Below are 13,797 nucleotides of genomic sequence, written 5' to 3'. Positions count from 1 at the left end.
TACCTAGGCTTTATTTAATATATGCTCTTGTATTCATAAGATGCTTCCACCTACATTATCTCAACACAGTGTTTTTGACATAGGTAGAGAAAGGAAACCATTTTTTTTTCTTCAGAAAGAGAAGGGGAAAAAGATGAATTAGAGCTGTGTCTAGGTCATGTTGTTCCATCAGACCCTGATGTTGCATCTTTCTCAGCTGCCCTAGTCAACATTGTCAAAACTCGGTATGAACGGTGCTATAATCAAGCCATTCATAGAATGCAACCCAGCCCATACGACCTGTGTCCTGTCTCACAGATGGCAATGAATGGCAGAGGTGCAATTATAACCCATGTCTCTAATTCTCACCAGAACCCTTTTTCACAGGGAGCTGCTGACACAGTCCCCTGACAATCAGAAATCCCCAGCTTACATTAATGAACTCACACACACAACAGGTATGATGCTACAACAGCTAAAGAGGGAAATGAGGACGTGTTGTGAAGGACTGGCCAATATAGCCTAACAGTTACTCAGCAGTGTCCCCAGCCAGGAACAAAGAAATTGGCACTGGAATAAAGGATAAGGGAAGACTTCTTCCTCGGGGTGGGTGGGGGAAAGGAAAATTCTAATTAGTGCTAAAAAACCAAACCAAAACAAAAAACAGCCTTTCCCTTTGTCTAGTGTCAGCAACCTTCATTGAAAATAAAATTATGGGCTACCCCTTGTAAAGCGAAGAAGCTGCTAGGGCAGTTTTGGTGATGTTTTGGCTCCAATAAAGCCTGGACTGAAATACGTTCCAAACGTATTTCCAAACGTATTTCCAAACGTCAGGTAGACGGGCAGGTCCTGGGTGTGGAAGAGCCTGCTCTCATGCTCCGTCATCTCCAAATGACTGGGGCCCTTGCCTGCGCTCCTGAGAATCACAGGCTTCAAAATTCAAGTTCTGATGTGTCTGACCAGGTGGGTGGGAACTGGGGAACCTGGTCAGATTCACCTCCATATCCTGGCTGCCAGAAGTCCTCCCTGAAAGGACTTTCAAACTGACCACCCACTTGAGTATTTCTCTAAATTGCCCTGTTCACTGTCCTTTCACTGAATCTCACTGGTGCCTTCTCCAGATTGCTGACTGTGAACCATAGACTCTGCTCAGGGAAACACTGTATTTTTTTCCCTTCTGTTCTTCATAAACCAGATTTCAAGTTCAATAAAACTGTCAGCTGTTTAGTTCAATTCAACGAGTGCCTATTATGTGAAAAGCATTCTGTTGGATTGTGGCTGGTTAGAGATATAAGTAAGACGTGGTTTCTACCTTCATAGAGGTTGCCACCCAACAGGGAGACAAACCCTTACTATGCAATCTCAAGGAAGAATCCAAACATGTGGGTGTTAGAACAGCAGTGCAAATAGAGTCAGGCTTGCAAATTAATGGAGATCTGCCATTTTTTCAAGAGTGGATTGATCCAGAAATTGAAAATTTAATATATTTTAATCATCTTTTTTTTTGTGACCAAATTTGTTAACAAATAAATGCCCACTTGCTCAAGTTATTTGAGAATGGACAGATAAGTATGAACCAAGATAAAAGGTCAAACAGCGGTCTAATTGAGCCAGGTGTTACTGCATCTAAAAAAATAACATAATCCCAAATCAGAGAAAATCAACCTCAGTGCTACCAAGTTTGTGGGGCTTTGTGTCCTTCATTTTCTTTGATTCAAATGTATGTTCTTTTTTTTCTTTAAATTTGGGAATTTCACACTCTTCATTTTGTTAAAGTTATCTGTCTAGGATTAAGACTTGGACCACATCTTATTTTTTTTCCATGCTATTTCACTTATAGCTTATATCTTATACAATAGCTGTCCTGCTAGTAACGTCCATTGGTTGGAGAGTCAGACAAGGATCTAGATCCTGACTATATTGACTGGCCTTTTCCACCTCTGCTTGTCCTAGAGAAATTTAGGCACTTGAATAAGGAGACATTTAGATCTTCTTTCATCCCAGGACTGGCTGCTCTCTCCGTGACATACCAGTCTATCACAGAAGCAACAAGCTGTCACCTCCAACCTGGCTGACTGATTATACAAGAATCTGACCAGATAGAAACAAAATACTGTGGAGCATCTGTTTCTTCTCAAAAAACCCCTCTTCTGTTCCTCATAGGAACCCAGTGCCTGAGTAAACTCTCTCTTTAACCCTTTCCGAGTCATCAGTGGCAAATGCAAGTATGGAAATGTTACAAACAGGGGAACTGGGGGAGAGTGAAATTTTCCTCCTATTTGCCTGAAATTATGAAAATGAGCTGTGCCTACAAAAGAACACAGCCTTTTGACTTCTAGGCCTATGAGGAAGCTCTGGGTGCAGCTGGTATCTCCTGTGTCCCTTAAACCAACTGTATAAATCTGACTCTTGTGCTGCCTGGTTATCAGGCTTCAAACAAACATTGTATTTGTATGTGCTTTGTGCTTTCAAACTCCATTGACCAAAGGGACCAGAATTTAGATATTTTCCCCTAGGATGTCATTTTTAAATTAAGGCAAGTTTTGACTGAATGGAAAATCACTGACTAGTTGGAACTATCTGTGAGCAGTTTTTACCAATCTGAACTAAGAGTTTAAAAATTAAACTCTTATTCAGAATTAGTTGATTTGTAGTTAAACTTTTGTGACAGGTATTTGATAGAAGAAAATGGCTGCTTGAATAAAAAATAAGTTGGCAACGTTTCATCAGAATTTTCTCATTCAAAAGGCACATCCCAAGCCCCTTCAATCACAAAGGTGGAAAGATATTTGGTGCAGCAGCTGAGCATTTGGGCTCAGTTAATTTAACTTTTCTAAACCTCAGTTAATTTAACTTTTCTAAACCTCAGATGGAGATGATAGGAAGATGAAGTGAGATCATGTGTACTGAGTGCTTAGCGAGTGCTGTGATGAAAAATAGTGAGGACCTGACTTTCAGAACCAGCCATGGTCATTCTTTTCTGAACATTCTATTGATTAAATTAAAGGAGAAAAAACATGTTGACCCAATAAAATACAAGATATGTTCAACATAGACCTGAGCTTGATGAGGAGAAAAATCATGCTACAAAGCAACTGAGTGGACAGAAGCCAAAAGATTTTTTTTTCCTCTTGATGCTCTTCTGCAGAATTTAGTAGAGTTCTGAATGAACGCAGTTCACTTCCTAAGCTCTCTGTAAAGACTAAATGATTTCAGCCATAAGACAGCATGTGTTTGGCTTGCTTCACAGCCAGTCTGAGTGTTATATTGACCTTATGTCATCCCTAAGTGACCAAGACACAGTTCAATCAATCAGAGGATAGCAGGAAAAATCTCCTTTTGAGGTGCTCTGTTCTGCCAAGTCACTGACTCCTTCAATCAGGATTGATTACAAACACCCAATTATGAGGCATTTGGAACCTGATCTGAACACTAATCTTGTCTCTTGTTCTTCAGGCTTAATGATCATTCTTGATGAATGCTACAACAGCAATTAGTTACGTTTATTTTGTAGGCTCCGTTACAAGCGCGCACACACACGCGCATATGTGTTTGTGTGTACGCTTCTGCCCAAGTATGTCAGCATGCGTGCAAGTATCAAGCTCGAAGCTGGAAAGAAAGGAGCTGAGAATACGCATGCTGGCTGAAGGCATATGTCTCACTTGGATCAATTTTTAAGAGCCTGCTCCCCAAAGTGAAATCTGGAAATGCCACGTACATGTTCATTCAATCTGATAAGATTTCAACTAAACCTTTTCTTTTAGCTTCTCGTAAAGGTTGTGTCTTTCAAACCACAGAAATGCCTAAAACACAAACAGCCTTGTAATACTCAAAATTCATTAGGATCAAATGCTATTGCTTATAGTAAGAAATAATAAAGAAAATTAATTTTATTAAACACATGGGGTTCTGTTCAAATTAAATCAGTGTTAGTGGGGGGAAAATCAAAAGGAAGAAAGTAGATAATTATCTGCCTGAGTAGTAACCAAGGATGCTGCAGGTAGTAGCAACACCGGCCAACAGTTGTTCTGAGAAGGGTTCATTCTTACCCGCTCAATAGTTTTATAATTGAATTGAGCTTGGTGGTGATGCCGTTCACATTGCTCATATTAGCAAGTTATATGAGATCAAAATCAGCAATGAAAAGATGAGGAAATAGAAAGCAAAGGAAGAGTTTTCAGAATTTGCCTTGCATGTAAGGAAGGCTCTAGACTGAAAACTTTGTGTTTATTTTACATAACAATAGTATATGCAAAAATACAAGATATTTCTATAGTAGCCACTGACAAAAATTAGAAGATGCTTCAGTAGGGGAACAGTACACATTTTTTTAAATATCCATTCCAATGAATTGTACTATAGTGAAAGGATAGTACATAGAGAATTTTAAAGCTATAGTTCAGTTTTGTCTGATTTTGAAATTTATAAAAAGGGAATCACACAAGCCAGGACAATAGTTGCCCTTGAGGCCAAAGGTTAGGGACTGAAAGTGGGCATAAAGTCTTCTTTCTAGGACGCTGGGTATATTTACTGTGGATTGGTTATATGGATGTAGTCACATTATAAAATGTTGTCAAACTTTACACTTGGTGTATTTTTCTAGATATAGATTATACTTTAATTGAAAGTACACATACTTCTGTATTTCATATAGAAAATGGAGAAGTATTTCAGCATAAAATACCCATGGTTTTCCACAAAACAAGGTCTTTGTTTTGGTTTATGTGATGCTCTAAAAACACAAGACTGGGGCTAGAGTGAGGCACTTGCCTTGGATACAAAAAGCCAAAGAACTCACTAGTCATGATAACTAATATTTTAATGAAATTTTAAAAAATCAAAATTAAAGCAAAAGTCTATGCTAAACAATGCAAATAAAGGCAAAACAAAAATATTACTTAGGGAAACCAAAATTGGAACTTATATTCCCCAAATTGCCAATAAACGATTGACCACTGTATAATTAAATTTGTAGGAATAATCTGATTTGAGAAACAAAGGGCAGATTAATTTTTATTCAGTGAGTTTATCTTCTATTAAAATAAATGAAATGAGTGGTATTTCAAAGTTTGTAATAACTTAGGTAATTTTAAAAGTAGCATTAAAGAAACAATTCATGATCTATTTTAATAAAATCACCAAACTTAAAGTTCATCTCTATTTAATTGTAATTTTATTGTAACTAAATTTCATATGAATTTACAAGAGTGAAATCTTCCTTTGATTGCATTGAACTAGGGCAAAGACACCTATTATTGGTCATACAAAGAGGAGTTACGAATCTAAATTTTAGACAGTAAAGCATCCATGCTATCTTAGCTTTGTGTTTTGGTGAAATCCTACAAAACAGCACTGACAACAAGGCACTAAGTCAGGAACTTGACAGTGAGAAGACCACTACGGGGCTTTCTTCCCTCAACATTGCCACCTTTTTAGACTCCCTTTCTGAAGCTTCACATTCATTTTCTAAATGTTTTTAACCCAATGTCTGTGAAATTTTTATTGCTCCCCAGATGACGACATCTGATCTGAATGTAACCACACACCTCTTTGCTCAGCAGTATTTGTCACAAACCATTATAAATTATCATGCTGATAGGTTGCATTGCTGGGAAACCGGAAAAGTTCCATAAATTCTAACTACTGTATCAATGACATTCTTGTTTATTATGCAGATATAAAGTTTTATGAGATTCAAGATGTTGGCCTTACCACCGAAGAAAACTTTAGTGGAGTAAGGCCTGACTAGCTCCATGTAAACACTGAAAACCATTTATAGTGTCCAATGAACATTGCATTCTCTGAAAAAGCAGGTCGCTTTCTTCCTTTTTCTGCTTTTAACTGTACTTTGGCACTTCCCAAGCATGGAAGATTTTGATGGTGCAAAAAAGAGAAATGATTTCTCTCATTTCCTTAACACCTTCTCCTCTCAGAACATTCTCTAGCCCCCTCTCTTATATCAACATGACAATAAAACCAGGCAGTATATCTAGCAAGAAATCCTAACACAATGTTAGCCCTGCTGACAGATGCTCAACTTTACTGCTCTACTGAATGATTGATCCATAGCACACTCTATTCAATAAAAGAATTCAGGGAGTTATAATATTGTGTTTTTGATGCTTATTTGTAATGAACCTGACTCAGTGGTGGCATAAACTTAGATTGTTGCCTTTTAAAACTATCAGGCACAACTTTCACAAATTCATTTTTTTCAAGGAAAACAGCCCTCCCTTTCCCCCAATATGCACTTTTTGTAAGGTTAAGTCCATAGTTAGCTCATGTACTGGGTCACTCTTGGTATTATTCACATGAAAAGTTGTGATAAATAAACCACATAAATAAATGAAATACATTTTATTGTATTGTTAAAATTATGAAATGTTTTTTAATTTAATTATAAATAAAACAGTAAAATTTAAATGAAAATTATTTTTCTACTAGAACTCATTTATGCAATTGCTTCTCCATCCTTATACCTTACGGAAAAATAATTGTTTACTTGGGTCTCAAGGATGTTTCTCAATAAACAAATGTGCTAAGGAATCGAATTCTTGAGTTTTCACATGGTGAAAGTTGAATATACAAATACTGACAGTTTCAAGGGAAAATACAGGGTGTATTTATATGTGTATCATCCCATTACTGAATCAATATATTTACTTTGACATATGCTTAGTTTCACATTTCCAAATGTTCTAACGATCATCAAGTTTTTAAAGATACCATAAAAATGGTAACTTCTTTTGAGGGGAGCTTTTAACATTTCAAAGAGGTCTCATATCCACTACCTCATTATCCACTACCAGCAACTTTATGACACTGGTGCAACAAGTACTTTTTATTGCTTGGACATATAACATAGACATGTAGCATAGCTGAGAAAGGGAAAACTATTAAACATCTCAAATAAAACAATAGTTTGTTCTTAACCGGAAAGGTAACTAAAAGCTTACAAGCTCTCGGAATGTGGTTTATTATAACTACTTTTGTATCATTTCAAATACAATTTTGGAAGTAGCCTAATATAAATTACAAACAACAACCACAACCAGAACCCAAAAAACTATGGTTTTGCACATCTAACAGAAACTTTTGAAGTTTATAAATTTGTTCTTCCAAGAGTTCCTGGTGGTTTCCACTTATTCCTAGGAAATTCTAACCCCTGTAGATTTTAAAGCTGTGAATTCATCTCACAACCTTTACAAAAGGAGGCAAGAATTGTGCCACATTTGCAGAATTTCAACTACAGTCTTCAACAATGACCCCGAGTCATATGGACCAGCCTGGAAAGATAGTGACTCAGTGCCTTAAGTTGATTTTCCTGTATTGTTTGTGGAATTTTCATAGATAAAATGATCAGGTGGCAACACTTCAGAACCTGGCACAAAGGTACTTTCCATGGCATAATATTCATTGACTTCATCAGGCTAAAAATGTCAACCTTTCAAGACTGGCCACGAGATGACACCTTCACAGAGAACAAACCCTCACTTACTATAATTAAGAAACTACCTTATTCTATAGAGCATTAAAAAAAATTAAAAAAAATCTCACTATCATAATTATAAAAACATTCTTTTTGGCCATGTCAGTTTCTTGAATACCTTGCTAATATCACTAAAATGGTCTCTTTTTAGAAATTATAATTATCCTCTTGCTTATCATCTTAAATAAAAGAAAACTACTAAAAAGGTGCTCCCCCAATCCCACCATACTCTGGTTTACATCATGGTATGGCAAATAATTACTTAAGGCTTATTGTGTGCCAGATACTGCTGTAAGCACTTCACATATCTTAACTCATTTAACTGGCTTCCGTTTCTTATACTTCTACTCCAGTTGTGCACTGGAGCTGGCTTGCACCAGCTCACAAGATCCAATTGTACAGATTTCTTTGCAGGTCTGCGCACAGTGACACCACATGCATAGTTTGAAATTGGCCATGGAGGGAACATTGACACTACAGAAACTGGTAAATATTACAAACCAGAACTTGACCCACCCCTCCCAAGGTCCAGTTGTTAAACATTTACCTGCACACCATTGCAAATAACTACTGACTACTCAGAATTCTTTAGCTATTTTATATTAAACATATACATGGTCATAATTTTCAGATCAGGATTTAGTAAACATAAGTTTATTGAAATTTAATAACAAATAACACTTTACTTTTAGGAATAATGTTACTACTTGAGTATGGTTTATCAGAGTTTCTCAAAAATATCTCTTATGGTAGTTTAAGTATTATCAAAAGCAAAAATAAAATAAGATAAAATGAAATAGAGAGCATGTCTCTAGGTTGTCACGGTGATTGACACTGTAAAAACCACCATACAGAATATTGGCCAAAAAAATAAATAAAAAATACGATGAACTCCCTGTTTTCTAGCCGTCACTGTAACACTCTATTAATGACAACTTTCACACAAGATTAAAAAGTCAATTTAATGCCCTGAAGCACTTCTGAATCACAGAACAAAGATTAAATTAGAATCGGCATACTTTTATTGCACTGTAGTATATGCTGATTATTTGGAAATTGATCAACAGTATATGATGTATGCTAATTCTCTAGCCACTAAAATGTTGCATTAGCCAGATGACCTCATTTCCCTGACCATGAAACACTAGTTTACCCCGCTGACTCTAAAGGTTGTTGAGGACTTCCTTCAGGTGGGAACAGTTTCCTACGATTCTGTTCTTCCTTGAAAGGATTCTATGTTTGCAGATAGAGTAGTTTTAATAATGAACCTGCCTGTATAATACTGTTTACATCCAATGAAAGTAGTAACCTACATACATTGTATACAATTATATCAAACTGACCCATTTTAAAATTTGGGAAATGTATCAGTCCCTGAGATACACTTTAGAACTGAGATTTAAATAGATTATTTTACTTTGCTGAAACTATCTATATATCTAAATGTCATTAAAGATTGATATTCAGGTTCACATCTCTGGAGGATACACCATGCGCAGTATAGCAGAGTGGGATGATGTGACCAAGACAGAGACAGGCCAGCGGGATGTCCAGAGAGAAGAGGAAAACTGGGTCTTGGTGGACTGCTGCCTGCAATGTTAAAACATACTTTCCATACTGTGGAAAGCTACACACGAGTTCTTTCACATAAAGTGAGGGCATATAATTTAGATTGTCTCTATAGTGAGAATGTTTTCATAATAATGAAATCTGTCATAGTAACTTAACAATGCTTAGTAATTTAACAATATAAGCAGTTAGTAAAACTACAGCAGATGGATGAAACACTGATTCATATTTAAGTCCCATTGTATTCAATGTGTGCCAACAATTACTTTTTGCATTTTTCTGTAAGAGATTTGCAATCATTAATGTACCGTAAAACCCCCCTCACCTGATTTACACCATATTCCTATTTTTTTCAGTGACAATTTGCTTTTGTCATATCAAACTCGATAAGATATAGTTCTTAAATCACAAAATGTGCCACAGATTTGTTAAAAAATATCCAACTGTCCATGAAATATATGTTAGTGACTTGCAATATTTAATAAAAACTCAAGTGAGAGTTTGGGTTTCTAGTTCTTCCCCTTTCCAGGAAAAAAAAGAGAAACCTGTACATACATTTCTTAATACAAGAGTTCCAAAACCAAAAGTGTTAACAGGAAAAAGAATATGGGCAATTGCACATTTAAATATAATCTCCGTAGTTTAGGGAACTCAGAAATCACTTAATTTAATTTCCATACCATTGACATATGATCTGGCCTAGAATGGAATCACTCCTGGATCCATTTACATCCCAGATTGTACACACAAGGCTCCCTCTAAGACATCCGTGACCACTAGATGGTGCTGTGGTGCCCTGTTCAAATGCGTTCTCACTTACTTGCAGTCTCTGTCCTCCAAATCGAAGTGAGGGTTGAAGTTGATCATAATTCTCTGGTATGGGTCGGGAGCCTGAATCAGCCATTCACATTTTTCACTTGGGTGATAAGAATGAGGATAACCAGGAGATGTAAGGTACCCGGGGCTCTCAATTTTTATAGTATCGCCACATTTATCTGTAATAAAGATAACATTTTACTAGATCTTTCCCTGACAACCAGTTAAGTGTTCTAACTTTGTATATAAATTGCCAGCTATTAAACATTCCATAACTTCTTGTGGGGAACTCAGAGGGGCCTCCGCAGGTCCTTCAAGTGGAGCTGATAGCAACACCTCACCAAGGAACACTCTTTGATTCCAGGAATGTTGGCTCAGAAGGAAAGTGGACTGAGATCTGACAGGACTTCACCCCCATTCCCCCACAAACTTCTGTCCCAAGAAAAAGGTCTTCTAGCATTAAAAACATTAAATCCCTTCAATGGATGTTAACATGGTCCCCAGAGAGCTTCTGCTAGACTTAATTATCCCCCAAGAAATGTAATCGCATTAAGTAGCAAGTTCTAAGTGGAAGGTGACTAAATGATGCCATTCGACCCCTTGCATAGCTTTTGATGATAAGCCTGCTCTGTGTCATTGATCAGTGGGGATTGTCTTCCAAGACAAACCTTTTCTGTTGTTGTTTCATCTGCCCATAAATCTGAGTAATTTTGAGTTATCTCTGCTCTTGAGATTGAGATCAACTCAGAACAAAGTATATTTGGTGAGGCAGAAATAATTGTACTCTACTGCTCCAAGTAAAGTTGCCCAGGATTGGAGGCCAGATCAAAGCAACTGGGCAGAAAGAAAAATAAATAGCCACACAGCATTAATTCCAATTACCTACATGTTTGGGGGGGGGGGAGGGACAACCCAAACAAACCAAAACATCACCACATTTGGTAAGCCCCATTCTCACATTCTTGGAAAAGTGAGTTAACTAGTTTTGAGCCTTTATTTCAAAAAATCTGATTGCTGAGGTGATTCACTAAAAGCAAAATAAACGAGTCTCTGGGCTACTTTCTGTTCAGTGTAGATTCTCATTGTCACTTTTCATGATGGATTTCATACTGGAGAGCCTCAGCCTGAAATGCTGCCACATTTATTGTTGCTTAATTTTGAGCAATAAAAATTCAATGCATAAACTCTGTAAGGGGAACAGGTATGAAAGCAGTGAAATATACAAGCCTATCAATCACAAATTTTCAGTAATGGTATATATAGATTTTAATATTGCATCTAATAGATTCCCCATGGAAAGAGAATGGCATTCTTTGCTCTCAGCATGAATTTATAAATCTACAGAATTTTATTACAGGAAAACCAGGTCAAATGGAAATGAAAGATGAAGTGCACATCAAAAATGCATAAAGCTACATGCATTACAGAAATCATTTCCCATAAATTAAAAAGAAGACAATATAAATTACATTGTTTTTCTCAATTGCTAGCTGTTTCTGACTGTGTTTCTTAGAGCAGGAGTAGCCTTATCCTGGTTCCCTTTGCCTTGGCTTTTAAAAGCTTAAGGTTTGCCAAGAAGAAATGATGTTGCAACTGGCGTTCAGAATCTCAGCTAATGATCACATTGGACTCTGTTGTGTGATTCTACTCAGGCTCTTGCATTATTTTAAATGTGCAGAGAACTTGGAAAGTGACCCCATCACATTAGGTCTCCTCCAGCTCTGTACGAACATCATGGCAGAGTCTGGCATCTGTTAGAGGAGTGAAATAAAACAGCACTGCTTCTAGTCACTCGACAGAGTCACTTCAGAAGACATTTAGGTAGACTCGGTACCACACCAGAGCTCTTTAATCTGTGACTTCTGAGAAAGTGACAGTGTGATAAGATAATGTGGACTGCTAGACTCCCTGGCTCTGTTCAATCTCTCTAGCAGTTGATTAAGAAAGAGCAATTTCTAATGACTCTGAACCATTAGTCCTAAATAAGGTTAATGAATTAATTTAGCAGACTCTGGTACTCAGAAGAGGTGGACATGGCTTTAAGAGGTCTGCTGAATTACAGAGGCTGAGGACACTGCAAGCATAGCAACATAGCTTTAACCAGTCAAGCTCACTGACAAGCTAAGGTTCTTAGCATTCCCTGATTTCTACTAAGAAAAGAAACATATATATATATATATATATATATATATATATATATATATATATATGCATTCATACACACATACATACATATATATATGGAGTTCACAACCTGAAGTCTGAAAGCTATTTGCATTAGGTTTCAAATTCATTCTGTGAACACCCCTGCTACTGATTTAATCAGGAGTTGGGGAGGGTGAATTGCTATAATTTCTAAAGTCTAACCGCTTGGGCTCTTTCAAATGGAGGAGAATGTTATTTCATTCCCTACCAGATTATAGAAATATGCCACCAACTCACGTTCATTAATAAATTGAACTCCACATTCACAAATTTGTGTGTGTGTTTTGCTTCCAAGCTTTTCAGAACACTGCTTGGTAGCCATGTGTGTGTGTGTGTGTGGGGGGGGATCTACTGCTTCAATCACAAAACCTCCAAAAAGCATATTAGATAGATTAACTTCCACCATAAAGACGTGATTTAAATTCCTCTTGGTCTGAATCCCCTCCACTTGTGGTCTCTTATTAAAACAATATACCACAGTCAGTAGTGGATGGTCTTTCCTTCTAATTACTTTGATTGAAATCTAAGCCAGACAAAAGTAAACATTTGATAATTAGTTAATAATTGCTGAAGATTTACTGTAAAGACAATTTCATACCCTTGCCTTCTACTTCTCAGTGCAAATGAAACATGCCTGCAACCTGATCACATTTTAAAACACATTAGTTAGGTTACAGTATACTGTTTATAATGCAGCACAGTCTTTCATTTACTTAACAGTGAGCGGTTTGTAAAGCTAAGTGGAAGCTGCCTGCTAGGTTAGGGATTTTCAGATATCCCGGTGCCTTACACTGTATATATCAGATTCCTTTATTGACACTATGTAACTTTCATTCATGCTTCAGACAGATTAGGGACGATTTACAAAGGCGAAGGAGGGAGTTCCATCAACCACCAGACCACTATCTCTTGCAGGCACCCACCAGAGGAAACAGTTTAGGGGAGCTGCAAGGGAACCAGGAAGTTCTCCCGGTAAAGCGTTCATTAACTTTCAACCGCCATCAGATTTTCGAAAGGGAGTCTCATCTAATTGCCTTTGGGAGGAAACATTATTAAGATAATTGGTGTGCTGATATGGGAAGGTAGGCAGCGCTGCCTTGTAACAGTGGTGGGAAAACCCCAACAGCCAAACCACCAACTTCAGGAGGGAGCCGGAGGACTTGAAACCTTCCTGACCCCAAACCGACTGATCTTATTTCTTTATTTCTCCGCCTGGATAAAAAGTTTCCTTCTCCTGGGAGGTGGCTATTTCGGGCTCATCACCGCAGCGCTACGTGAATCGTGGCTGGGCGGGAAGCCGCGCCCGGGCCGGGTCCCGCAGCTAGGGAGCCCGGGACCGGCGCTGTCACGCGCGCCTCCGCCTGTCACTTACCGTTGCGAAAAGCGCCGGCCGGGGCGAGGGCGAGGGCGAGCGCGGCGCAGAGGAGCTGCAGCCCCCTCTCCATTCTCCCTTCGCCGGATCCCCAGCAGACTCGAGAGAACCAAGACGTGCGGGGGGAAAATAGAGCAAAGAGGGGAATCTAAACAATCCGAAGCGCTCCAACTCCGCCTTGAGCTGTAAAATCCTCAGTCCGTCTTGGAGAAAGGAAAGCAGTGAGGCAATGCCTTGATCCGAGAGCAACGCTTCTCTTTTTGTGTCTCAAGTCGCCTGCATCCTGTCATTTAGCTCCGGTTTCCTCTCTCTTTTCCCACACTTGTTCCTCTTCCAGGAGCCACTGCCCGGGCCATGTCTCAAAAAA

At 38.1% G+C, this 13,797-nt stretch overlaps 1 protein-coding gene across 4 annotated transcripts in view; it reads right to left on the bottom strand.

The window, feature by feature from the left end:
- NRP1 (neuropilin 1) overlaps positions 1 to 13,791 on the bottom strand; it is a 144,818-nt gene extending 131,027 nt beyond the window's left edge. For all 4 annotated transcript variants that reach the window (XM_019652611.1, XM_019652612.1, XM_019652613.1 and 1 more), the window contains exons 1-2: positions 13,431 to 13,791; positions 9,858 to 10,032 (exon numbers count right to left, since the gene is read on the bottom strand). In XM_019652611.1, the coding sequence (XP_019508156.1) occupies positions 9,858 to 10,032; positions 13,431 to 13,503 (248 nt within the window). In that variant the 5' untranslated portion in view covers positions 13,504 to 13,791. The remainder of the gene's footprint in view (positions 1 to 9,857; positions 10,033 to 13,430) is intronic.
- Positions 13,792 to 13,797: the final 6 nt, after the last annotated feature.

The sequence above is a fragment of the Hipposideros armiger genome, unplaced genomic scaffold (assembly GCF_001890085.2).
Source record: "Hipposideros armiger isolate ML-2016 unplaced genomic scaffold, ASM189008v1 scaffold_183, whole genome shotgun sequence".
Lineage (NCBI taxonomy): Eukaryota > Metazoa > Chordata > Mammalia > Chiroptera > Hipposideridae > Hipposideros > Hipposideros armiger.
This window is presented reverse-complemented; position numbering and strand designations above follow the sequence as displayed.